Genomic DNA, 25,487 nt, shown 5'->3' with positions numbered 1-25,487 from the left:
GTTATAATTTAAAGCCTTGTAACAGCTATCGTATTTATATATTTAGGCTTTTCATAGTACTTGACTTTATTTTTGTTAGGTTTGTTGAAAATAAATGCCACTTCTTTCTCCCGTCAGTACAGCTAGTCATTAACTGAGGCTGCATGCATCGAGTCACAGAAAGAAACTTTTTTGAAATGTTCTCCAACAATTCATATGCAAATACCCAAATTTGCATGAATCACCAATGTGAACATTGAGGATATGTTCTTTTTAATAGAATCAATTTGTTGAAGTGAACACATCGACCTAAAACCTTGCTCTCTGAATCAATAGAAGTGCAGGACAAGTACTTGCTTGAAAAAACTTTTGTGCAAGAGCTTGTCCTGCTAGAAATAGCAACTAAATCTCCTTCAAATCGCACTGTATCCTCTTGAAAATAGGAAGAACAGGCTTGAGGTACAGTGCCTGAATACAAGATGGGATGGCTACAGTTGGAATGCTTCTAATCTTAAGACTTTCTTATTTAGGCTGATCTGAGTTTAAACAAAACTTTCCTCTACATTTACATTTGTTTATCTTTAAATTATGATGGTGAGTGTGAAACTTGAAATAAACTTGTGGTTCTACATACGGTCCTTTGTATTTTCAGATAAACCCAAGTTGCCGGAGAATTACCAGCAAGACACATGGCAGAAATTGAAAGAGGCTGTCGAAGCCATCCACAACAGCCACTCCATAAAATCCTGTTTGGAAGAACTTTATCAGGCAGTTGAAAATTTGTGTTCTCACAAAATGTCTGCTACAATTTATGAACAGTTAAAACATGTCTGTGAAAGCCATGTGCAATCTAATCTACAACAGTTTTTAGGATATCCTTTTTTTTTTTTTTTTGATTCATGAAATTCATTATTGTCATTTTTGTTTGTTTATGTTGGTGCTGTCTGTCTATCTTTGTTCTTTTGTTAGACTGTCTGGGTGCTCTGTAATAGTGAATGTAAATGGGACATGTACTGAAGGGAGACACTGAGTGCAGTGAAATGTGAAGCACTGAATGGAGACATCCTTCTCTGACTGAAAAGTGTTTGCTTAGCTTTGACCAAGCAATTTTATCATTCAGCCATGGTTGTCTTATCTTTTTTGTTTTTTGGGTATTTTTTTCCCCCATGCATTGGACTAAATTATCCATTGTGTATTATTTTTTAAGGCAGTATTGTTTGAGGGAGATTTGGCTGCTATTTTTTTTCTTGTTTTTGGAGGTTGCGTGATCTTGTAGTGGTTCCCTCGTTGCTGTTGTGATGTGGATTTAATATGTATGTGAACTTCTGTGTACATGAGCACACACACTTTTTGTTCTTTATTAGTTTGGTTTGGAGGAGTTATGGGAAATAACCATCTCCATGACATTCACAAGCTTGTGAGTTTGACATGGTTAAGGTCCCTTGTAAACAGTTGCAAATTGTGCAGGTGGGAGGGTATTCCAGAGGACCAAGGTTTTGGGCTGGAAGTACTGGGAGTAGAGATGTGGACACAGACATCTACATACACACACACACACACACACACACACACACACATTAAATCTTTATAACAAGGCATTCTTCTTGTTGCATAAATGCCAAGCTGACTCACTGTATTTAGTTCCTATCACACAAAACAATATTTCTTGCTTGGCTAGCAACATTAATAATTGACTTGCTTAGTCCAGATGATTTCACATGTTTGACAATTGGGTTAAGTTGCTTTTCAACAATTAACCACTCAACCATGCAATAACAGCTGTACTTGGAGGACATAGTATCTCTCACATTAGGAGTTTCATATAAATATTCAGCTGAAAAGTGTGATGTGGGTGTGTGTTTTTAGTTAGCAGTAACCACGCTTCATATTTATCTCACTCATGTGTATGCGTCTGCTTGAAATTAGTGTGCTGAGACATGTATAAAACATGCTAGTATGAGTTAGATATATTTGAAACCTTCCTCAGGCTTTCTTTGCTAATACCCTATGTGTACCCTATGCTGGCCCACCCAACATGTTTGAATGATTCCAGTTACAATGTTGTTATTTGAATTTTCTTTTCCTTTTTAATTGATAACTTTCTTATTACCATCCATAGTTACAGAGAGAGAGCTTGGTGCATTTATTGTTAATTCCAACGCAGCAAAAGTCCTTTTAAAGTTCAAGGCCTTCAAGTGAAGAGATGAGTCATTTATAGTCAATACTGAAAATATATGACATTGCATATCAATTGATGGCATTGTGTTTCTACCGATGTATGTGTGTATACACACGCACAACACATGTGTCTTAACCCTTTCGTTACTGTATTTATTTTGAGATGCTCTCTGTCTCTTTCAATTACCTTAAATATAACAAAAAATTTAGTAAAATAACTCTGTTATCATTAAGCTGGTGTTAGGAGCATTAATTGTGACTAAGGTTTGATGGAAGATTTTAATTCAAAACTTATGAAAACAAGACATTTGTACTGAGAGCCAGAGCCGGTTTCAGCCAGGTTGGTAACAAAAGGGTTAATCACTTGTCTAAACACTCACCCTCTCCTGTTAGCTGGACTATCACCACCCACTTCAAATGGGTCCTCTGACTTCCATTGTTTTATATGGTAACTCTGTATCGTCATGGATCTGAAAGACCCATCCATTAGGTGGTCTGTCACATTGGTCATGTGTTTGGATGAATGCCAACAATTATTAGGTAACCTTCTTTATATGACTGGACCATTTTAGTCTCTTCCTATTGCTTCAATAATATTTGTACTTGTGGTGGCATTCACCCAAGTTGAGTTGAGCTAGCTTTGACCAACAAGTTCACCATGTTCCTCATGGATGCTGACTTCATTGAATTGTGTGGTTGCCATGGGTGTAGTAACCAGTGAGATGTAGAGTTCATGTTCGGAGTTTCAGCGAAAATACAAGTTCACATTTGGCCTCTAGTCACTTGCATACACACTTTGGGATAGTGTGATCCATAACAGCTCGTCTTGCTGTTAATTGTCAACCATCACAAAGGATTTACCGACTGACTCACTGCTGACTATTGGAGTGAACATAGCCTAGGCATGAAGTGGGTTCTAGAGACATGCTTTAGCAAAAATTAAGGAGTGCCTTAATCCCAGTTGTCACTCCTAGAACACCAGGCACCAACCCAGAATTATGAGTACTGAGCATCAACAGTTGTCTGAGTATCTAGAAGTGGCAGTCCATGGCAGTTTCAAGGCAAGGAACTGAATGTTTTAGCAGTGTGTTGTGAGTAAAAATTAGGATTCATAATGGAGACCGCTTTGAATGTTCTCTCTCTTGAGAAGTTTTTAGCAAGTACCCAAGTACATTTTTAGCCTATTAGTTTCAGTGGCTGTACAGTTTAACAGTGGCCCTCAGTCCTAGGCAGGATGTTAAGAATATCCTGACAACATTTCTCATTTTGTGGAATGTGAGAATGCTTAATAACATATAACTGTTAGAATTGGAATAATCTCAGAGATAAGTTTCAGTCATTTTATACATGTGGCTGATTTTGTAATAATGCCAAAAGATCAAAAGAAAATGTAAGACAATACAATGTGAATTACCAATAATGAGCTTCCTTGAAACCTTGAAATACAGGTAGGTGGCACGGTTGTACCTTTGCACCAGATCAAGATGGATGACAGAATGTGCCTTTCAAAGAAACCTAGGAACTGTCAACTTGAAAGTGACTGATTTACCATTGGAAATAGTCTATCAACGAATTAGAATAGAATGAGTAACCCAGAGGATGTTGTCAAAGCCAAATGAGATATACATTACGCACACACGTTTGTGTGTATATGTATGGATGTGTGTGATCATCATCATCATCATCATCATTTAAACTGTCCGTTTTCCATGGTGGCATAAGTTGGATGGTTTGACAAGGGCTGGCTAGGCAGAAGACTGAATTAGGCTTCACTGTCTGTTTTAGCAGGGTTTTTACAGCTGGATGCCCTTCTGAACACCAACCACCTTCCAGAGTGGACTGAATGCTTTTTACATGGTGCCATGTGTGTGTGTGTGTGTGTGCATATATCATCATCATCATCATCGTTTAATGTCCGTCTTCCATGCTAGCATATGTATATACACATGGATATGCCAAAATGTAGGTGCAGGCATGGCTGTGCCGTTTAGAAGTTTGCTTTGGAGCTACATAGCTGAGAATTTGTTTTGGTGTATGGACTGGTGTCTTCTACTCGAGTACCAAGTTGACCAATGTCTTGTAAATGAAATTTGATAGACAGAAAATGGAAGCTTGTCATGTGTGTGTGTTTGTGTATGGATATCTATATATGTGTGTATAAATAGTGAAATCATAGCCTGGCTAAGAGAAAAGGTAGATTTTGTGTTCACTGTTGGAGAAAACCCACCTCTCTTTGTAAACATGGTGATATAGACAAGAAAAATGTAAAAGCATTAAAAACTGGCAGTGATGGTGAAACTAGGGGACAGCTACATTTTGGGTCTCTAATCCAATAGAAAAGTCTGAATCTTCTGCCTGTCCTATCTCTCGTACCCCCTCTGTCTACCTACTACATAATGCTACTGGTTTAACTAAAGTTGGCTTGCCCTACTACCTCCTCACTTTCTGTTATACACTCCGCCGCTTGACTCTGTCACTGTTTTTACCATCATATACTCACTCCCTCCAACCACCCATCTGGTCTCTCATATCTTCAATTGCTTTGCTATTCACCTCCTCAGTCTATGCTTTTAACAAATGGCTCATAGAGTAGTGAGCACTCTACTTAGTACTTCTGCATATTGGGACCCTATAGTCTTAAAGGGTGCAAGGCAACCCCACTAATGATGGTGCCCTATGCATCTAGTATATGCACTTTGTAAAAGTGGTTGACAAAAGAGTGGATATGATGTAGGGTCATGAGAACCCTTTAGTCTTGCTGAGAACATGACAACCTCTTTACTGTTGGTGCTACAATAAAATGCACCTAGAATACTCTGTAAGGTTTTGTTGACAGCAACAGCATTCAGCCATAGAAAACACATCAAAAATGTAATGTTTCTGTAAGATTTGGTCTTCTAACTCATCTAACTCACAGACTTGGTCTGTGATGACCTATTTAACTCATGCTAGCATGGAAAAGAGCATAATATAATGTGCAGATATATACAGACATGCACATGTGTGTCTGTGTACACACACAGATATGTACATTTGTGTCTATACACTCACATTCTTTTCCTTATCTTCATGGAATTTCTCGTGTAAGAATTGGTTTGGATAAACTACTCACTGATGCAAGCTCCAAAGATTTTTTTATATATATCCTGACAACACATCTTTAAAAGCCCATCATCATTGACAACTTGAAAATATCCATTAAACTGTTAACTGAAGCATGTAAAGAAAATAGGGCATAGACATACAGTGTCCTGTCACTTAGTAAGGATGGTGCTGAAGAAGAACACATGGCTAAATTTGTTATTCCTGGAGGTCTCACTAGCTTCTATAGCATTTGGAAGCATAATCTGGAATTTGCTGGATATCAGTCACTGACTTAGAATGTACATAGCCATTATTCTCTCGGTATATCCAGGACCAATTCTATTTCTGGGAAAATGGTTCTTAAAATCTAAAATGCACACAGACTAGAAGTTTTTTGAAATGTAGTGTTTATTGTTTATACTATAGGTGTTACAAATACCATAAAAATGTTTCCATAAGAAAAGCTATTACTGAAGTAATCTGGCTATGTAATAAGATTGCCACCCAATAACTACGTAGCACTAGCATGCCATCAAGACTTCCCAAACTCCAGGCTACATATTAGGCTGCCTAAGAATAGGTGTCTTTGATTTGTGATGACATGGCTTCACTTTCTGCAACAGCAGAGGTCAGAGCATTTCTTTGGAATGGGTAGTGAGGATCCAGGGGCTATTAAGATATAAACCTACAGACATTTTTATATATATGTGTGTGTGTGTGTGTATTACGTTGTCCCTACCTACTATAGCAAGGCAATAAAACACCTCTACTATCACTTCAACTTGAAGATGAGATTACGAAGGTCTAAAAGTGCTGTTGATAGATTTAAGAACTGTACTGTTCTGAGCAAATGGCAAAGGAGTTATTAAAAAATACGAAAAACAAAGTACATTGATAAAAAAGATAAAACTGAAGTTTAGTCCTCTATTCAGTGCAACATATCTAAATGAAACGCTCTCCCCACTACGCATCTATTTTTTTTATTAGTGATGTGTGTTTTAACTCATTGGTATTTAGTCAGATTTGTCAAGGTTGATTTAATCTTTTGATAACAAATTATTGGCTTGTTGCAATTAGAGTAAAATTGAAAGAGAAAACGATAAATGCCGAGACCTGGAAAATTGTGTTTATATCGGCTATTACAGTGTATCTTTTCTTTTTCCCTTTGGTGTAATATTACTGACAGGTCAATATTTAAACTGACAATTGTGGATTTAAACTTATATCTCTAATCTGAGGAAGTCTCAATATGCTCTTTCAACAGCATTAACCTATATGTTATAGTTTCTTACACAATGGATAGGCCATGTGAAAAGAAGTCATAAATGATCCTTTCCTTCCTAAGAAAGCCACAAAAATCCTCTTACTCAAATCCTTTTTACTTAAACAAAATGTTTATCCTTATTGGAAGATTTTCTGTGTCTAATGGATGTAATGACATTGAAACTAAATTTCTCACCAAGTTAACTGTAATAATTTATTACATTCTAATTACAGATAGTATAGCTAGTTCCAGATGTTTATAACTCAACCTAAGAACAAGCCAGTGTGGAAACCTTTATGGAGATCTCTCAATCTGCTAGAATAAATACCAGGCATATCTCCCTCAATCCACATTCTATTGTCTTGTAAAAGAAAATACACTGAGTAACACAGTCTGGAGTGAAAGACAATATGGTCTTAACTATGATCTTGACTGAAATGACTTAAATGGTCTATCCTTAGAACCACAAAAACAAACGTGCTTCTATATCATTGCTCAACCTACAAGAAATAACAGCCAAATATCCCTCATTAAATCCCACTTTTTTCTTAATCCACCATCTGATTTAATACCACTAGCTGGTCTTTCATCTTTTTTAATATCCATTTTTTGATGGTGCATGGTTTGGATGGAGTTTATTTGGGGCAGATTTTCTCTGGCCAAATGTCCTTTTTAGTTGCCAACCCTTACCTGTTTCCAACCAGGATAATATTTCTCCATGGCCAGACATGTTTTTGCAGAATATTAGAAATGAATGACGTTCCTTTACAACCATCATGTTATATTAAAAAAAGGAGAGAGAGAGAGAGGCACACATGCACCACTCTCTCCCTCTCTCTCTCAGTTTCTCTTTACCAAATCCACTCAAGGCTTTGGTTGGCCCATGGCCATAATAGAAGATACTTGTACAGTGGGACTGAACCCAAAACCATGTGGTTGGGAGGCAAACTTTCTAGCCACAGAGTCATGCCTGCATCTGCAATACTTATGCCACAAATTCATTGCATGCTTTGAAGTTGCATATGTTGGCCAGCCAAGGGTTACAAGTGCATTCAGAATTTCAGCAACATTTTCCATTGCATCTTGGAATGTTCTTAACTGAACAACAAACTACTTGTCTAGAACTGACATCAGTTTGGAGCAATGGTGTCATGGTATCTGAAACTCACTTAAGCTTCTTATGAAGGGGGACCCACAATCGGCATACTTGGGTTCCAAATGACTAGGATACTAAAAAAGAAACACTGATGCAATTGTCTAGGATTCAATCTTTACAATCATCCCCAAATTGCTTTATTTCTGTTTGCATACATTGCATGTAAGTGTGACAGATGAAGAAATTGAATTCTGTACTTTTATTTAGTTACATGTCTATAATTTTATATTAGTTGTGAAACATTTTTACATTCAGAAAAAAATGTATCTGAATGATTATGGTGGTAATTTCTTCCTTAACTATCTTACAAAAACCATGGGTTATGAAATGTTCTTGAAGGCAATAAACAATTGCTGGCAGGACCATTGTCGGCAGATGGTAAGTAAACTTGTGAAATATAGTCTTATATTTTCTTTTTAACTTACATCTGAAGTGTTTTTTTAATGAATTCATAACTTTGGATTATTAATATTTACACAAATTTTGATAAGTAGAGGTATATATTAAATAAAGTATACATTATAGATCCATTTCACCCTATCTTACCAGTTGGTTTCACACTGGATATTAAATAAACAGATTTAATACTCAGTGTGTTATCTAATAGTTATTTAATGCTCAGTGTGAAACTTATTGCTAAGATTGGCTGAAATGGATCTGTAATATTGTATAATTTGATTAATATACCTGTTCAAATGTACAAGTGCATATTTTTTTCTGACTTATGGATTCTTTGACAACTATATAAATGTATTCTTTAAGACCAAGTCTTCTGCTCTGTACAAAAAGTAGTAGAGTGATAGATTAACTCATCATCTTATAAGGATTAAAACCAATATTTGATCAGTTTGAATGTATGTCTGTTAAAACCTAATTTTTAAGAATATTCCCTCTTGGGTTCTTTTTTTCTTTTCTTCATGAACAGTTTGACACAATTTTTCATCTTGAATGGAATTTGGAATTTATTAATATTCTTTATTTTCAGATCATGATCCGAAGTATTTTCTTGTTCTTAGACCGAACCTATGTGTTACAAAACTCCTCTGTACTTTCTATATGGTGAGTTAACCCTTTTGTTACTATATTGCAAATCACTGGTTTCATAAAACAACCAGATATCTGTTGTAGGTATGATTATCTCTACCAGTGACACAGGTGAATTCAAACGAAGTCATTTGTATAATTTTCTGCTTTTTAGGGACATGGGTTTGGATCTGTTTAGGACACATATCATTAGTCACCAAGTTGTCCAGGCAAAGACAGTTAGTGGTCTACTCCAGCTGATTGAACGAGAACGAGCTGGTGAGGCTGTGGACAGACAACTACTGAAAAGCTTATTGAGAATGCTCTCTGATCTACAGGTGAGTTCTGCATTTGATGCATATTTCTCATCACACTTAACACCTGAAACAGAACACACAAGTCAATAGACAATTAACAATTTCCTTGTAGATTTGATGACATGTTTTTACCATAGTATCTGTCTCACTCTGGTGTATCTCCATCTCCAGCATATGACTACCATTTTATCTTTATATTTCTGCCCTACTTTCTCTCTCTCCATGTTTTGTCTCCATGTGTGTGTGTGTATATATATATATATATATATATATATATGGACTTTTTTCCATTTCAGATTTATCAAGAAGCATTTGAAAAGAAATTTCTTGAAGCCACAGATCAGTTATATGCCGCTGAAGGTCATCTTCTCATGCAAGAGAGAGATGTGAGTTAAAGTGATCACTATGAAATAGTGTTTTATATATATATGTATATATATTATTGTCTGTAGTAAAAACTGATCCCGTGTAAAAATCAAATCTGTTTTGGGCTTAAAAATCGGGTCTCTGTCTTCCATTGTCACATTGAGTTTTAGTTGAGTATTGTTGTAAAAGGTTGTTATATAACTGACCTCCCAAATATATTGACATAATTGTGGTTCTTCAGTACTTCTACAATTTTGAGAATATTTGAAATTCTGATACAACATTTCTGTGTATATGAAGATAACTAATTGGCATAATGTTTTCTGACATAAGCACAAGGCCACAAATTTTGGATTGATGTGACTTAATTCAAACCCCCAGTTGATTTTTGCCCTTCATTTAATCAGCCCGAAGAGTTGTTGGACAAAGTTAACTTCAGCTGGTTAGCATAATAATGCCAGAGTGGGTGTATAAAAATTTATACGACCTTATTTCATTCTGCACAAATTGACCAAACTGTCCCTTATATTTCGTCTACAACATACCCTGACTGCCTGACTATCCAGCTTTCTCTGCTTGCTGCAATACACACCACCCCTACAATGTTCCCCCAATATCTTCACTCTACTTTTTTACCACATCATATTGATTAGCACACTACACTCAACACAAACTGGTTATTAAACCTCTTTACATTTCAGACATGCCAGCTACCACATGCCATGTGTTCTGATTAACTTCCCTTATATTCCTCACCGGTGCTGGTGCCATGTAAAATGGCTGGCATTAGAAAGGGCATCCAACTGTAAGAACCATGCCAAAATAGACCTTGCCAGTCCTGGTGCCACATAAAAAGCACTCAGGCCACTCTATAAAGTGATTGGCATTGGGAAGGGCATCTAGCTGTAAAAACCATGCCATAGCAGATCTTGCCAGTGCTGGTGTCATTCAGTCTACTATGTCAGGTAGCTGGTGTTAGGAAGGGCATCCAGTCATAAAAACCATGCTAAAACACTCAAATTACATTGCAGGCCACTTTAATCACAGAAAGTGTTTTGAGGGCTGCTAGTATAGAATTGAAAGCATTTTGCTTTCTCATGCTATTATTACTATAATGAATGAATGATCGTTGATTCAACATGAAATATTATCGTTGCAAAAACAGTAGTATCTTTTTTACTTTTCATCACTTTCTTTAATTTTTGATAAAATTTTGAAAATGTTTGTTCAAATAAACCCATTTCAAGAAAGTATCAAGTGGACTACAAGATAAAATTCTGTGGCCCACAGGCCTCAGGTAGGCCAGCATGGAAAATGGACATTAAATAATAATGATGATAGCCCACACATTCTATCTGCTACATTACACTCTACACTACATTCTCTGACTACTACATTACACTCCATGCCAAGTTATATACTCTAACAGCAATACTACATCACACTCCTCACCACTTCACACATGTCCCCCCCCCCCCCCCCCGCCACAACATATCCTGACTACCATACTGCATTTCACTAGTATATGCTATATGATTCCAGACCAATATAAAGAATCATTACATATTTGGTTTGCTAAATCTGTTGTTCCCAATCAGTTAATTTATTTATCCCATTGTTTGTATGCTTGCTCCAAAATAGCTTACCAAAGCTACTGAACTGCAACCCCAAGGATGGTGATGTTATAACAAATCTTAATTTCTCTGTCTCCTGTTTTTTTACTCTAGGTCCCTGAATACTTGGCTCATGTAGATAAACGTTTGAATGAGGAATCTGAGCGTCTGCTGCATTACCTAGACCAGTCCACCAAGTATGTACTCTTTCCACTTTTATTTTGTTAACATTCATTGATTATAGTGTTCGAATTGTACTGTTAGTAATTTCTGCTTATTCATGTCTGGTAAGTTCGTCATCATCAGTTCACCGCAGGGAAAGTTCAGTATTTTTTTTTTTTTTTTTTTTTTAATAAGATAGTTTTTAAGTATTAGTGGTGAGATACTATGGATATATTTTCTCGGTGAACTTTCTTCATGGTGAATTGATGGCAGTGAACTTACCTGTAATCCTATGTATTATCCCAACCAACTGTGGTTGATGAAAGCAAAGTTTAGAAAGGGGAACCACAAAATATTTAGTTTCAAGTTTGGATTGTTACCACATTTTGTTGGGGCAACAACAAACAGCTAGTCCATCCATCTTTAATTCATGCTTTTTTTGTGTGTTAACATATTTTGGTTATTGTTTCTTCAATTCTTTTTTCATTGTATTTTCTGCTGCAGAAAGCCACTGATATCTTGTGTTGAGAAGCAACTTCTTGAACAACACCTATCTTTGATGTTACAAAAAGGTAAGCATTTAAAATCTCCTTCCCCTTACTCTTTTTGAAGAATAAAATAGGAAAAGAGTTGGAAAAAAAAACCCGGGACAAGTAAAATAGTTCCTTTTTATTAGTGAGATTAAACAAAATTACAATATTATTTTAGACAAAAGTGTTTCAGAAATTTTTTCATTTTTCCCATTTCTTCAAAGCAGCCAGTATTTACCATTCTACTAGTGAAACATCTCCCAAATTAGCTGTTACAGCATCAGTTGAAGGAGAATTCTTCTTGCCTATCGTGTATAATTTTAAAATAAATTCATCTCATTGACATTTATTTTCAATTGTAAATAAGAAATAGAATCATTTAGTTTAATCTTTAGCATCCTGAGAGATGATGAAGTCTGTTGTTATTCAAGATCATCTATCTTTAATCTTCTATGTAAGCTCCGATTTCCCTCTTAGTGTGGTGTATTGTCTTTGTTTAATATTCTGTAGGTCTGTCATGTTTGTTATAAATCTTAATGTTTGTACATCATTTATTTGTAGTTGTACCTAATGTTTCCTTTCTGTATGGACCTCATTTGATTTTGTTGTTATTAAGAGGAAAACAACAGATAGATATTCAGCAGTTAAAGCAAACATGTTAGTTGTATCACTAAGGATTATGCTTTGATTGGGTTTTATTTTCTTCCATTTAATCAGGTCTTGAACATCTGTTGAATGAAAACCGGATTTCGGATTTAACTTTAATGTATCAGCTATTTTCTCGCGTCAAGGAAGGATTAAAAGAACTGTGTTATGCTTTTGCTATTTACATTAAGGTGAGAATTTTGTCTCTAATGGGTGTGTATGTCCATTTACATGTAATATATTTACTTCCTCATTGTTGAGGAGAGCCCTCTTCTTGATACTTAATCTATTGATCCTTTGTGTTCAGCCATGATAACCAGTGAGGCCGATCTCTTGTGGGTTCACTATGACTTGTTGAAGTTAAGAATACAATATTTCCTGTTTGTAACGACATATGCGACAGTGGTCTGCTTCTCTCCATCGCAGACTGAGCAGTTCTGTGTAACAGTTGTCTTCAGTTCCTAATATACTGCACACCCTATATCTTGATATCCACATCATAACCTACACAACTAAACATATCAGAATGGAATGCATTTGTATTCCTATTATCATATACCAATCTATGCAACTAATGTGTAGAGCAAATGTATTATGTAATTCAAAGCAAAGTTTGACTCAGACACCTTTTTGACTGGAGCTATTCAGTAACAAAATTGACTTCAACATATCATAGTGAAGTTATTATGAAGCCTGTTAATTGAAAGCTTGGAAAGACTTAAGATATTAATTAATGTTTTTTAGATGTTTACTAATAATCTCTCTGTCCATTGATCTATCTGTTCTTTCTGTCAATCTTTCTATTTGTTAGTCTGTGTCATTTTGTCTATTAGTCTTTCTCTCTCTCTTTTCCTTCCTTCCTTTGTCTCTCACTCCAATAGTGTGTCCCTCTCTCTGTCATTCTATCTCTTGGTCTATTTGTCTGTTTATCCTTCTCTGTTCGGTCTGTTTGTTTCTCTCTGTTTGGATCTGTCAGTCTTTCTGTCTATTTTTCTGTGTTTATCTATTTCTGTATGCCATTTGTCCTCCTCCTCCTCCTCTCTCTCTCTCTCTCTCTCTCTCTCTCTCTCTCTTCTCTCTCTCTCTCTCTCTCTCTCTCTCTCTCTCTCTCTCTCTCTGCATTTATTTTCCTTCTCCCTGCATGTCATTTTTCCTATCTGGTTGCTCTGCCTCCCTTCTGTGTTGGTCTTCCTCTCTGTCTGCTTATCTGTCTTACTTTTCTCTCTCTCTCTTTGTCAGTCTCTTTTTTCTTCCCTCTCTCTCACTCACTCACTCTTTGTGTCTTTCTGTTTCTGATATCTACATGACTAATATATTTCATATCAATGTAGTCAAATCGTCCAACCCATGCTTGCATGGGAAGTGAGCGTTAAACGATGATGATGATGATGTAGCTTTCAGCTAGAATTCTTTTGTCCATTCGTTTTGTACCAGGCATCGAGCTTTTACATAGAGCTATAGAGGCATTTGAGGGGCAGGAGTTGAAGTCACTCTGCAGGCACATTTCATGGGCAGTGGAAGCATTTGTGTGGTTGATTGATCTGCTAGAAATATACCTCATTATCTTAAGAAAGGAAGGACACATTGGGATAATGTAAGCTTTAGACGCATTACATCTGAAAAAGAAAGATGAACGTTATCTGCCTCTCATGATAGGTCTGCTCAGGTGGAGCTAAATTGGACTAAACAACAGCAACAACTTATTTCTTTTTAAACTGGTCATCACAGGTTGGGTAGTGGTGACCACATTCAACTGATTCAATGGAGTACTAGGTTACCAACCCTGGAGGAATTTAAACTAAGTATGACACTGATCGAGATTACATATGGCATATTGCATGGTTCATTACTCCTTTCTTATTTTCACTAACTCCACACCTAACGTTATGGTATTGAATAATGGTAATAGAGAAAGAATGTCTATGGATTTTGTGTGTTTCTTTTGATTCTATTGTAAAAAAAAAAAAAAAAAAAAAAAGACCCCTCCCCACCCATCCTTGTAGGAAACACTGTTAGAAACCCTTATCTTCCTTTCTATTGCAATACGAGCCTTCACTTTATTTGAATGCTTCTTGTGTACAGAAAGATTGTGCTGCACTAAGCAGTCAATCAATATAATTTGATATAATGTCTATAGATATGGAGAAAGATTAATATGAATGTATCTTTGCTATTTTTACTTGTGATAGGGAACTGGCAGATTGATTGTGATGAATACAGAAAATGACCCTGAAAAGGATAAGGAGCTAGTGCAAACTTTACTTGGTAAGTGTTATAATTGCAAGGTATGTCTGGAGTGGTAGTGGTTGTTTATTGGTCCTAGATCAGCTTTGGTCCATTAGATCTGTGATAAAGGTATTCCAGTCACGACCATCCTGTATTTTTTTTTTTTTCAGACATAATGTATCTAGGGCTATATGTTTTAATGTCCAACTTGTGCTATTTTTAGTGGGACAAGTGAACACCTAGAAGCTTGTTAAATGTATAGAGTTCGTAACTTGATAGTTTGTGTCTGGCTGTTACGGCTTTTGATTACATCTCCATGCTAGATACCTATCACTGTTATTTGTAATATTGTTGTGCTTGTCACAAGGTGTGTGTGTTATGTATGCTTTAAACAACCTTAACTATTGAACAAAATCAGAGACCTACTCATAACCTTTAATGAAACTGTGTTGAAGATAATAAATTTATGCAGGAAATAAGAAAAATTTATAAAATGTGGAAATTCCATATTTAATAATGTTATAGCAGAATTGGTAAAATGTTAAATGACAGGCTTTACATGCAATATTTGGTGATATTCCTTTACATTCTGAGTTCAAATCCCACTAGGTTTGATTTTGCTATTTATCCTTTAGGGATCAATTTAACTACTGCTCCACTAGCCTTACAACCTATGGGGGTGAGGAAAATAATATAACCCGCATTCCAATCTATGCACCCATCTCCACATGTGTGCCAGTTTTCACGCAAATCCACCCAGCCGTTTGGCTGTGAACCTCAAGACAAGAAAGAATACAACGATCGCCCATGTCCAATTTATATTATAGATGTTATTAACAAAAGAGTTAAAATTAAAGTTAAGATTTTAAGATTTTCACTTTATCAAATCAAATATTCTCACATTACTTTAAAGCTTATGCCATTGGGGTTCAGTTACTGTAATAAATTTCTCATTTTATTTTCATTGTCATCTACAATAATTTAACCAATACTTTGTACTTGCATTTTGAAACCAGATTTCAAAGACAAGATTGACAACATAAATGCTGTTTGCTTCCAAAAGAATGACAGATTTGTGAATACCATGAAGGAGAGTTTTGAGCATTTTATCAACCAACGACAAAACAAACCTGCAGAATTAATTGGTATGAAAGTCTCTTAAAATATCTATTTAAGTGTTATGCTTCTAAGTTTCCCAGCCGTCTTGCATATTGTTACACAGATTTATATGTTTAGATGTGTATGTGTGTGCGTGTATATATATATATGTGTGTGTGTGTGTATATATATATATATATATATATATATATATATATATATATATATATATATATATATATATATATATATATATATATATATATAAAATATATATATATATATATATGTGTGTGTGTGTGTGTGTGTGTGTGTGTGTGTATGTATATATATATATATGTCTATATATGGGTGTGTATATATACATGTCTATATATATGTGTGTATAGGTGTATATATATGTGTGTTTATATGTTTATATAATGTATATATATGTGTGTATATATATGTATATATGTATGTATATACAGGTGTTTTTGTATATGTTTGTGTGTATATATATATATATATATGTGTGTGTGGAGGCGCAATGGCCCATTGGTTAGGGCAGCGGACTTGCGGTCATAGGATCGCGGTTTCGATTCCCAGACCGGGCGTTGTGAGTGTTTATTGAGCGAAAACACCTAAAGCTCCATGAGGCTCTGCCAGGGGATGGTGGCGAACCCTGCTTTACTCTTTCACCACAACTTTCTCTCACTCTTTCTTCCTGTTTCTGTTGTGCCTGTAATTCAAAGGGTCAGCCTTGTCACACTGTGTCACACTGAATATCCCTGAGAACTACGTTAAGGGTACACGTGTCTGTGGAGTGCTCAGCCACTTGCACGTTAATTTCACGAGCAGGCTGTTCCGTTGATCGGATCGACTGGAACCCTCGACGTCGTAAGTGACGGAGTGCCAACAACAACAATATATATCATCATCGTTTAACGTCCGCTTTCCATGCTAGCATGGGTTGGACGATTTGACTGAGGACTGGTGAAACCGGATGGCAACACCAGGCTCCAGTCTGATTTGGCAGAGTTTCTACAGCTGGATGCCCTTCCTAACGCCAACCACTCAGAGAGTGTAGTGGGTGCTTTTACGTGTCACCCGCACGAAAACGGCCACGCTCGAAATGGTGTCTTTTATGTGCCACCCGCACAAGCCAGTCCAGGGGCACTGGCAACGATCTCGCTCGAAAATCCTACAGGAGCCAGTCAGGCGGTACTGGCAACGGCCACGCTCAAAATGGTGCATCTCATGTGCCAACCGCACAAGAACCAGTCCAGGGGCACTGGCAACGATCTCGCTCGAAAATCCTACAGGAGCCAGTCAGGCGGTACTGGCAACGGCCACGCTCAAAATGGTGCATCTCATGTGCCAACCGCACAAGAACCAGTCCAGGGGCACTGGCAACGATCTTGTATGTATATATGTGATTTGAATTTTAAAGCTAATGTTCTAAAGAGCATTATGTCAGTTTAGTTTTGTCTTTGAATAAAACTGTTTAATAAGAAGCATTATTTGACATATTCTGACAGGAGACCTTTGCTTTCTCTTTCTCTTTGGTTCTCATCTCCAACTCTTCTCTTCCAGCTAAGTATGTGGACTATAAGCTCCGGGCGGGAAATAAAGTAAGTTCTGGTGTTTACTATTTCATCAAAATACCTGTCACTTGATTTATTTGTAAATTGTCAGTATAGAGCAAGCATTAGTTGTTGCTTTTTGTTTTATATAAATTCCAGATTCTAGGCTTATAGTTTAAAGTTTAATGATTTCGAGGTTTTTTTTTTGTAGTTCTTGTAAAAAAAATTCTGCTTTCCAATGGAAATTTGTTATTACAATTAATTGTCATTTTATTGAAAAATTCATGGTTCCAAAATCCACCCATAAGATTTTCAGATCTTTCTATTATGGTAGTAGCCAGTTCTGAAATTCATTTGTTCTAGTTTCTAAAGGAATTAAAATAAAACTAATGGAAATGGTGATTTTTATATTTGACCCTGTTGTTAGCCACTTTCTTAAGCAGCACAAACAGTTCTCATGAATCACTTACCTATATCCTTTTTCTTCAATAAACAGAAGTATTTTATCATTCAATAAACAGTAGTGGGGACTTATCAGCGAATTAATTAGACAAATATTGGCTGTAGTATTGGACCAATCAAAATTGATTCAGTTACAAACTAACAAGGGATACTCTGTAGTTGCTTGACTTCCTAGATATAACTTCCACATCTTCAAATTATAAGAATTGCATATAAGATAATGTATTCTTAGAGATATTAACACTACAAAATGAGGACAGGATCGTCATGCCTTTGATCAAAACGTCTGTCTATTCAGGGTTGATCTGAAGCTAATGAACAAAAGTAACAAATGTTTTGTTCTGTATTATAAAAAAAGCTTCTGATAAGCTGACTTTGCAATCCACTTTTGAATTTTGCTTTTATCCTCTTATGTCACGAAAACCCACATTAGAAAAGTACAGACTTTACACATCATCTCAATCTTTTTCTTATAATAATCTTTTGTATTGTGCTTTTGTAATTCTATTGTTTATTGAAATAACTTGTTAATTTAAACTGCTTTATTATTTATAGGAAGCAACAGAAGAAGAATTAGAACGGCTTTTAGATAAGATAATGGTTCTGTTTCGATTTATCCATGGTAAGTGACTGAAACTAATATTTAGACTTTTCTTTTCCTGCTTCTTGCTCATTGTTAAGTTCATTTTTTTTTTTTTTTGAGTAAAGTTGGCAAATATCAGTAAGTTTGTATGCTGTGGGAAATTAAGAACTCTGAAGTTTTGAGCTAATTTTCTCCCTGTGATGGTCTTGCTTAAAATGTCTCCTCTCCACTGCAGAAAGTTATTCAACATCAACTTTACTAAATGCTTTTTGGTGTCAAGACCACTTCTAGTTTCCTGGTTTTTGCCTCTTCATAATAATTCATTCAGGCTGCAGTAATCAGTATATTCACTCATTTATTTTATTTTGTTTTAGGAAAAGATATGTTTGAAGCTTTTTATAAGAAAGACCTTGCTAAGAGACTTATTGTTGGAAAGAGTGCTTCAGTTGATGCAGAAAAGTCCATGCTGTCAAAACTAAAACAGGGTAAGAATTCTTAATCAGTCTCTTATTAGCACAGCTATTTTATATAAACACTGGTGAATGAGGGTTAACCAATGTGACATTCTGTTTGAGGGATTTTTTTTTCTGGACCTGTTTAGAGGAGGAGGAGGGTAGTATATGTGTTCTTTGTAGGTCCTTTTAGTTTGATAAGGAATACATATTTAGGGTAGATTTAGAAGGGAAGTGAATCAAGAAGAGAAGGAGTACATTTGGTTGGTAGGCCAGAGGTGTTATGTAGTTTGTTTTGTACAGAGGAAGGATAATCCATTGCAATAGTGGAGGGAAAACAGTGGATCACTGATACAAGCAGGACTTTTGTCTGGGAAGTGTTTGAGGAAAACCAGGCTGCATTGTCTTCATTGGAGAATTTTTATCAGGATCTCTTCATGGAAGCATTGCATTGGTTGTATCATCATCAGTTAACATTCGTTTTCCATGCTGGCATGGGTTGGATGGCTTGACAAGAACTAATAAGGTCAGGGGTCATACCAGGTTTTATAGTCTGTTTTGGCCTGGTTTTTACAGCTGGATGCCTTCCCTAATGCTAATCACTTTACAGAGTGTACTGGGTGCTTTTTCATGGCACCAGTGTTTTTATGTAGCACCCAGCATTATGTAACATAATCACCAATGGTTTTTATATGGCACCAGCTCCAGTACTTTTTACATGGCACCAGCTCCAGTACTTTGTACGTGCCATCAGCAGCAGTACTTTTTATGTGGCACCATCACCAGTGCTTTTTACATAGCACCGGTATTGTGTGACTCCACCACCAGTGCATTTTATGTGGTACTATCACCGTTGCTTTTTACATGGCCTCAGCATGTAGATGATATTTGTATGCAGAAAGTTAAGGAGTGAAGGGTAGCATCATCTGTGTTGAAGTGTTTGTGGTTAGAGCAATAGACTCCTGTGTTGAATTGGGTATGTGGTTTGAGGTAGCGACAAATTGTTCTGTCAATCCTGAGATTTAGAGGGCTGGGAAAATAGAGTAATAACAAGAGGTCTAGAGATGAATAGATCAGGTGGTTTTGGATGGTTGTTGATAGAGTCAGAGAAATTTTTTTGCTTGGTAATGGGAATACAATATTACAAAGTTAGTATAGACCTTCTTGGCAAGGGGCCAGAAAGCCCAACTGAGGTATATTAGTGTAAGCGTAAAGGGTTGTGCATACATAAAAGCATTCTTAAATTTCTTGATAGTTGTAGGCACTGCAGTGATGGTTAAAAGTCTCTCAGTTGATGAAGGGTGATTTTTTTTTTTCTTCCTCTCCCCCAGGTGTTGTTAGTGCTCTTAAGCCCTACTACTAGGAATTTCGGCTTGTGAACTTTAGCTAGTGGTAATTATTTTTATAAGTAGCTAAAATCCAGTAGAAAGAGTAGGCTGAAAATTAATGTGTAATGTTCATACATGTTTAATATACTATGTTACTATAAATATATTGTTCACAATGATACATTAGTGTGTGTGTGTGTGTGTATATATATATATATATATATATATATATATATATATATATATGATTGTTGACTGACAAAATTGCTAGTGTTAGGCAGAATGCCTGGTTGCACTTAGTAATATCTATTTAAAGATCTGGGTTTAAATCAATGGTATTAGCTGTATCTTTGTGTGTGTAGTGTACACTGAAAGTGCTCTGAATAATTGAAAATAAATTATTAATTACAGCTATGGTAATAATGTCTATGTAAATATGTAAAGGGAAGAATCTCAAATATATACAAAGCATATATCATCATCATCGTTTAACGTCCGCTTTCCATGCTGGCATGGGTTGGATGGTTTGACTGAGGGCTGGTGAGCCAGAAGGCTGCACCAGGCAAAGTTTCTACCGCTGGATGTCCTTCCTAATGCCATCATATATATATATATATATTTTATTACCTTAATCCTGAGCATAAGATTTGAAGTGCATCTCACACATCTGAATTAGGCTGAAAATTGATAAATACAGTTAAATAATATAAATAAAATACTATATACAGACAACTGGAGTCTGGTGCAGCTCACTGACTGGCCAGCTCCTGTCAAACTGTCCAACCTTTGCCAGCATGGAAAACAGACCATGGATCAATATAAAGCAAACGGAATGAATGTATCTTACATATAGACTTAAATTGCTTTACTTAGGTTGTGTGAAACTTTTAAAGCACTTGACTGAGTTTCCCCAATTAGTCTTCTATAACCCCTGGCTACCTAAAATCTTGTGACTGGATTTGGTTGATGGAAACTGAAAGAAGCCCATCATGTATGTATATATGTGTGTATGTTTATGTGCACCTTTATCTTGACATCAGGTGAGAGTTGGTGACAGGAAGGGCATCCAGCCATAGACAGTCCCTTTCAACAAATTCCAGCATGGAAAAGTGGCCTTGAATGATGATGATAATGATGAAATATATGTCTATTGTTGTGTGTTTGTACACATGCACATCTGGGACAAAGCTTATATGATATAGGAAGAATTTGTAGTTATGTTAAAGACTATCTTTTGTGTACTTTGAATTTTAGAAAAATCTCACATGTAATTTTCCTTCTTTTTCTTTTTTGTTTAGAATGTGGAGCAGCTTTTACCAGTAAGTTAGAAGGAATGTTTAAAGATATGGAATTATCAAAGGATATTATGTTAAATTTCAAGCATGTAAGTTTCTTGTATTTAATTATATTTTGATACATGAAAACAATTGATTTGGTAGTGCCCCAACATAGCCACATTTGATTGTTTGAAACCAATACTAGAAAACAAATAAAAAGAAAAAGAATTCATATTGTTGTTGTAATAGGATTTTTTTTTTTTTAATTTCTTTTTAGTTTGTAGAAATTTTATTTTGAGTAATAGGAAAAATTAGGACGGAGTAAGTAGAGATTAAAAGCCTGTCAAATTATTTCTTCAGAAAGATGAATGCATAGTTAAAAAGAAAGATAATATTTGAAAAAATCAAATGGCATTTGACACTAAAACAACTGTCTGTTCATTTGGTAGAAGGGGAAGAAGTTGAAATATATTCATGAGACTTTAATTTAATACATGAACTTGAAGAGTTATATGTTCTTATTGAAATTATCATTATTAGGCTTTTTTTCATTATTATCATTATTATTGATATTATCAATATTAGGCTTTTTTTTCATTATTATCATTATTATTGAAATTATCATTATTAGGCTTTACTGTTACTGTTGTGTTTTTCTATTAATATCTCCGATATTATCCACCAGCATATGCCTGCACGTTCTCAGCCTGGCGGTATTGATCTGACTGTAAATATTTTAACAATGGGTTACTGGCCTACATACCCACATATGGAGGTGCATCTTCCTGTTGAGGTAAGTAAACTACCTTAATGACCTTCCCTTTTTGTTTTCACTCTCTTTATATGAAACACGGTAGTTGTTATATTGTTAAGGTTCTGGCCTAATGACCACGTGTTTAGGAGATCAAGTCTTAGTATACTTCTACATGTTCAATCAACATGACTGACAAGTGGTTAATTGGTTTGGTTTATACTGAATTTAGTTGATGATGGTAATAATAATAATAGTAATTTTCTAACATAGGCTCAAGGCCAGGCATTAAATTTTGGGAAGAAGCTAGCATACACTAATAGACAGGTAATGTCAATGTGCACACATGAGATTGTAAGTGATTTAAGAGGAAAAACTGGGTATAAGAGGCATCAAATGTGTACAAGAGAGAAGACTGTGTTGGTTTGGTCATGTGATGTGTATGGATGAGGACAGCTGCATAAAGAAGTGCCAAGCTCTAATTGTGGAAGGAGTAGATCCAAGAAGACATGAGACAAAATGGTGAGAAAGGATCTTCAGACGCTCGGCCTCACTGAGGAAATGACAAGGGACTGGGAGTTGTGGTGATTTGCTGTATTTGAGAAGACACATCAAGCCAAGTAAAATTGCTGCCATCCAGTCATTTCATCAATACAATTTCACCTGTCTTAGAAAATTAGATCTGTATACCAAATGGAATTTTAATAAACATTTTCTTCAGGTTCTGTTGGTTATTGGTCTTGTTTCATTGCCATGCATCATCATACCCATACATTCCTTCCAATGAGTGTCAGTGGTTCCAGATATTCCAAACTGGAAACTACAGCCTAGAGGATAGGCCTTGTCCTGGAAGATCTGTAGAGCTTGATGAAGACGTCCTGCAAACCTTGGTGGAACAAAATCCCATCATAACTGTTGAGGAACTAGCAGAGAAGCTTGGATTTGGTCATTCAACCATTCATTGATACCTGCGTACCATTGGAAAAGTCAGCAAATTGGGTCAATGGGTTCCTTACAAACTTTCCGAGTATAATCACATGCAGAGAGGGAATGTATGCTCTTCTTTGCTGTCATGTCTCACGAATGAACTTTTTGGGGACTGAATAGTGACTGGTGACGGCAAATGGGTTCTCTATAAAAATGTCAAGAACCCAAGATGGTAGGGAAAAGAGAAACACTGGCACCCTAGGCTAAAGAAAGTCTTCTTCCACGTCAGGTGTTGTTATCTGTTTGGTGGGATATGAAAGGTTTAGTCCACTTTGAACTTTTAAGCCCAAACCAAACGACAACAAAGATCTCCAAGCAGCTTGAGCAGCTTAAGTCAGTGCTTGAAGAAAAACGACCGTCTTTGATTTCAAGACGAAAGATGTTTTTCCATCAGGATAATGCTTGGCCACATACAGCGAGGATGACATTGAAAGGGTAGAGCAGTTGGAATGGGAAATGATGCCCCACCCACCATATTCGCCAGGCATCGCCCCCATCTGATTATCATTTATTCCACAATCTTCAAAATGATTTGGACAGGAAAAATATGAATTCTGTAGACAAGGTCAGAACAGTACCAGAGGAGTGAATTTTGGAAGAGGGGCCTTGCAAGTCTACCAGATAGATGGAAGAGCATTGTAGAAAATGAAGGAGAGTATGTTTTAGATTTTTAAAAATTTATCTTAATTTTGAAAAATAAAAGAAGTATAAAAAAAACTACATTATTTATGGGATGACCCAATACCTTAATTAGAGCCATTTATCACAAATGTGTCTAAACAGGATAAGTACACACAGTTATTTGTTATTTTGGTGCAGTCTTTGCTAGCAATAAAATACGATGGTAATAAGTGAATGTACTCTATATATATATATATATATATATATATTTACTTTGTTTCAATGTATTATGTTTCTGTCATTTCAGATGGTTCAATATCAAGAAATATTTAAGAAGTTTTACCTCGGAAAGCACAGTGGTCGCAAACTCCAGTGGCAGCCTACGTTGGGTCATTGTGTCTTAAAAGCAGAATTTAGTAACGTGAGTTGTATAAATCAACTAGTTTGGTCATATCAGCATGCTTTTGATTTTGGAGTGGAAACTTTTCCTGTGCAATGTTGTTTGTTGTTATTTAAGTGATGGATGTGGGTTTTCAATAAATGATTCTAAGTTTAAATTCATTCTGGAAGGTGTAATCTATTAGAAAATTGCCTAACACAAAATGCAGTTTCATAAAAAAAAATATTTTGCTCACCCCTGCTAATGGTGATAAAAGCTGAACCTTATTTGTCACTATATTCCATAACACAGATGAATAAAACTTCAATATTGTGTGAATTATGAAAACAACTTCATATATTTTTTCTTAAAAGCACCCACTACACTGTCTGAGTGGTTGGCATTAGGAAGGGCATCCAGCTGTAGAAACTCTGCCAAATCAGATTGGAGCCTGGTGTAGCCATTTGGTTCACCAGTCCTCAGTCAAATCGTCCAATCCATGCTAGCATGGAAAGCGGACGTTAAACGACGATGATGATGATGATTACGAGTGTCAGGTTAGCATTTAGTGTACCTTCTGTTGGAAGCCACATGTGCACATTTATAGTTTAATTGTTGATTTTTTTTCTTCCACTATTGTCTTTCTGTAACAATCCTGGAATTTCTGATGATGGAGCTAGTTTTACGAGGAACATGAGCAGGCTACATGCTTAACAGTTGTGAGTTGCTTGGTCTCAGTTAACAAGCATGATGGCTCTGGTTTTCACAATGAGTGTCATAGCTATTTCAACAGAACTACTTTGTGGTATTATAGCATAGGCAATGACTGACTCAATGAGAAAAGCTAGGATTTGAATTATAGATACATTCCTTCTGATAGTTTATATCTGTTCAATTTCACTTAAAAAGCTAGACTTGGGGCTACAATCGAAAACACATGCCCTTAATGCAGTACAGTTGGATTAAAACCAGTATCTCATGATAAGGAAGTGAACTGCTTAATCATTTAGCCATCACATATACAGACACTTCAAGCATTTTGTCATTCACCAGCCTAAAATCAACCTTATACAGAAATTCTGCTCTTTGAGTTAAGTAGGTTGTTGTAGTACCTTTGAACAAAGGCATCGCAGTTGTGACTATCCTTGTGTTTTTCTAACATGCACTGAAATCCAGGATCATGTTACATTATTCAGCATATCTGTCTTTGCTATGATGGTAAGGTGTGTTTTGAGCAAGATTTAGTTGCTATTTCTAGTAAGTTGAGCATCTGCATAAATGTTTACCCATTCCTTCTATTCTTTTATTTATGGTAGTAGGGAATGATATGGGGGAAGATTTGCTAGTATTTCTTTCAAATTATGTGACCACATTGAAGCTCCATACTGGTTGTAGTTCAGCAGATTTAAATATGTAGGTGTACTCAGCTTTCAAAACATCA

General features: G+C 36.0%; 1 protein-coding gene across 1 annotated transcript in view; it reads left to right on the top strand.

Annotated features, from left to right (window-relative positions):
- LOC106870643 (cullin-4A) overlaps nucleotides 1–25,487 on the top strand; it is a 53,004-nt gene that overhangs the window by 22,071 nt on the left and 5,446 nt on the right. Inside the window, exons 2-17 of the mRNA XM_089365833.1 lie at nucleotides 632–852; nucleotides 7,971–8,039; nucleotides 8,647–8,720; nucleotides 8,860–9,022; nucleotides 9,298–9,387; nucleotides 11,095–11,177; nucleotides 11,647–11,714; nucleotides 12,390–12,508; nucleotides 14,507–14,582; nucleotides 15,560–15,688; nucleotides 17,217–17,254; nucleotides 18,224–18,290; nucleotides 18,626–18,736; nucleotides 21,330–21,415; nucleotides 21,994–22,101; nucleotides 23,975–24,088. Of these exons, the coding sequence (XP_089221959.1) occupies nucleotides 632–852; nucleotides 7,971–8,039; nucleotides 8,647–8,720; nucleotides 8,860–9,022; nucleotides 9,298–9,387; nucleotides 11,095–11,177; nucleotides 11,647–11,714; nucleotides 12,390–12,508; nucleotides 14,507–14,582; nucleotides 15,560–15,688; nucleotides 17,217–17,254; nucleotides 18,224–18,290; nucleotides 18,626–18,736; nucleotides 21,330–21,415; nucleotides 21,994–22,101; nucleotides 23,975–24,088 (1,616 nt within the window). The remainder of the gene's footprint in view (nucleotides 1–631; nucleotides 853–7,970; nucleotides 8,040–8,646; nucleotides 8,721–8,859; nucleotides 9,023–9,297; nucleotides 9,388–11,094; nucleotides 11,178–11,646; nucleotides 11,715–12,389; nucleotides 12,509–14,506; nucleotides 14,583–15,559; nucleotides 15,689–17,216; nucleotides 17,255–18,223; nucleotides 18,291–18,625; nucleotides 18,737–21,329; nucleotides 21,416–21,993; nucleotides 22,102–23,974; nucleotides 24,089–25,487) is intronic.

This window comes from Octopus bimaculoides, chromosome 18 (assembly GCF_046866305.1).
Source record: "Octopus bimaculoides isolate indiv1 chromosome 18, ASM4686630v1, whole genome shotgun sequence".
Lineage (NCBI taxonomy): Eukaryota > Metazoa > Mollusca > Cephalopoda > Octopoda > Octopodidae > Octopus > Octopus bimaculoides.
The sequence above is the reverse complement of the archived record's forward strand: the minus strand, read 5'-3'. Positions and strand labels throughout refer to the sequence as shown.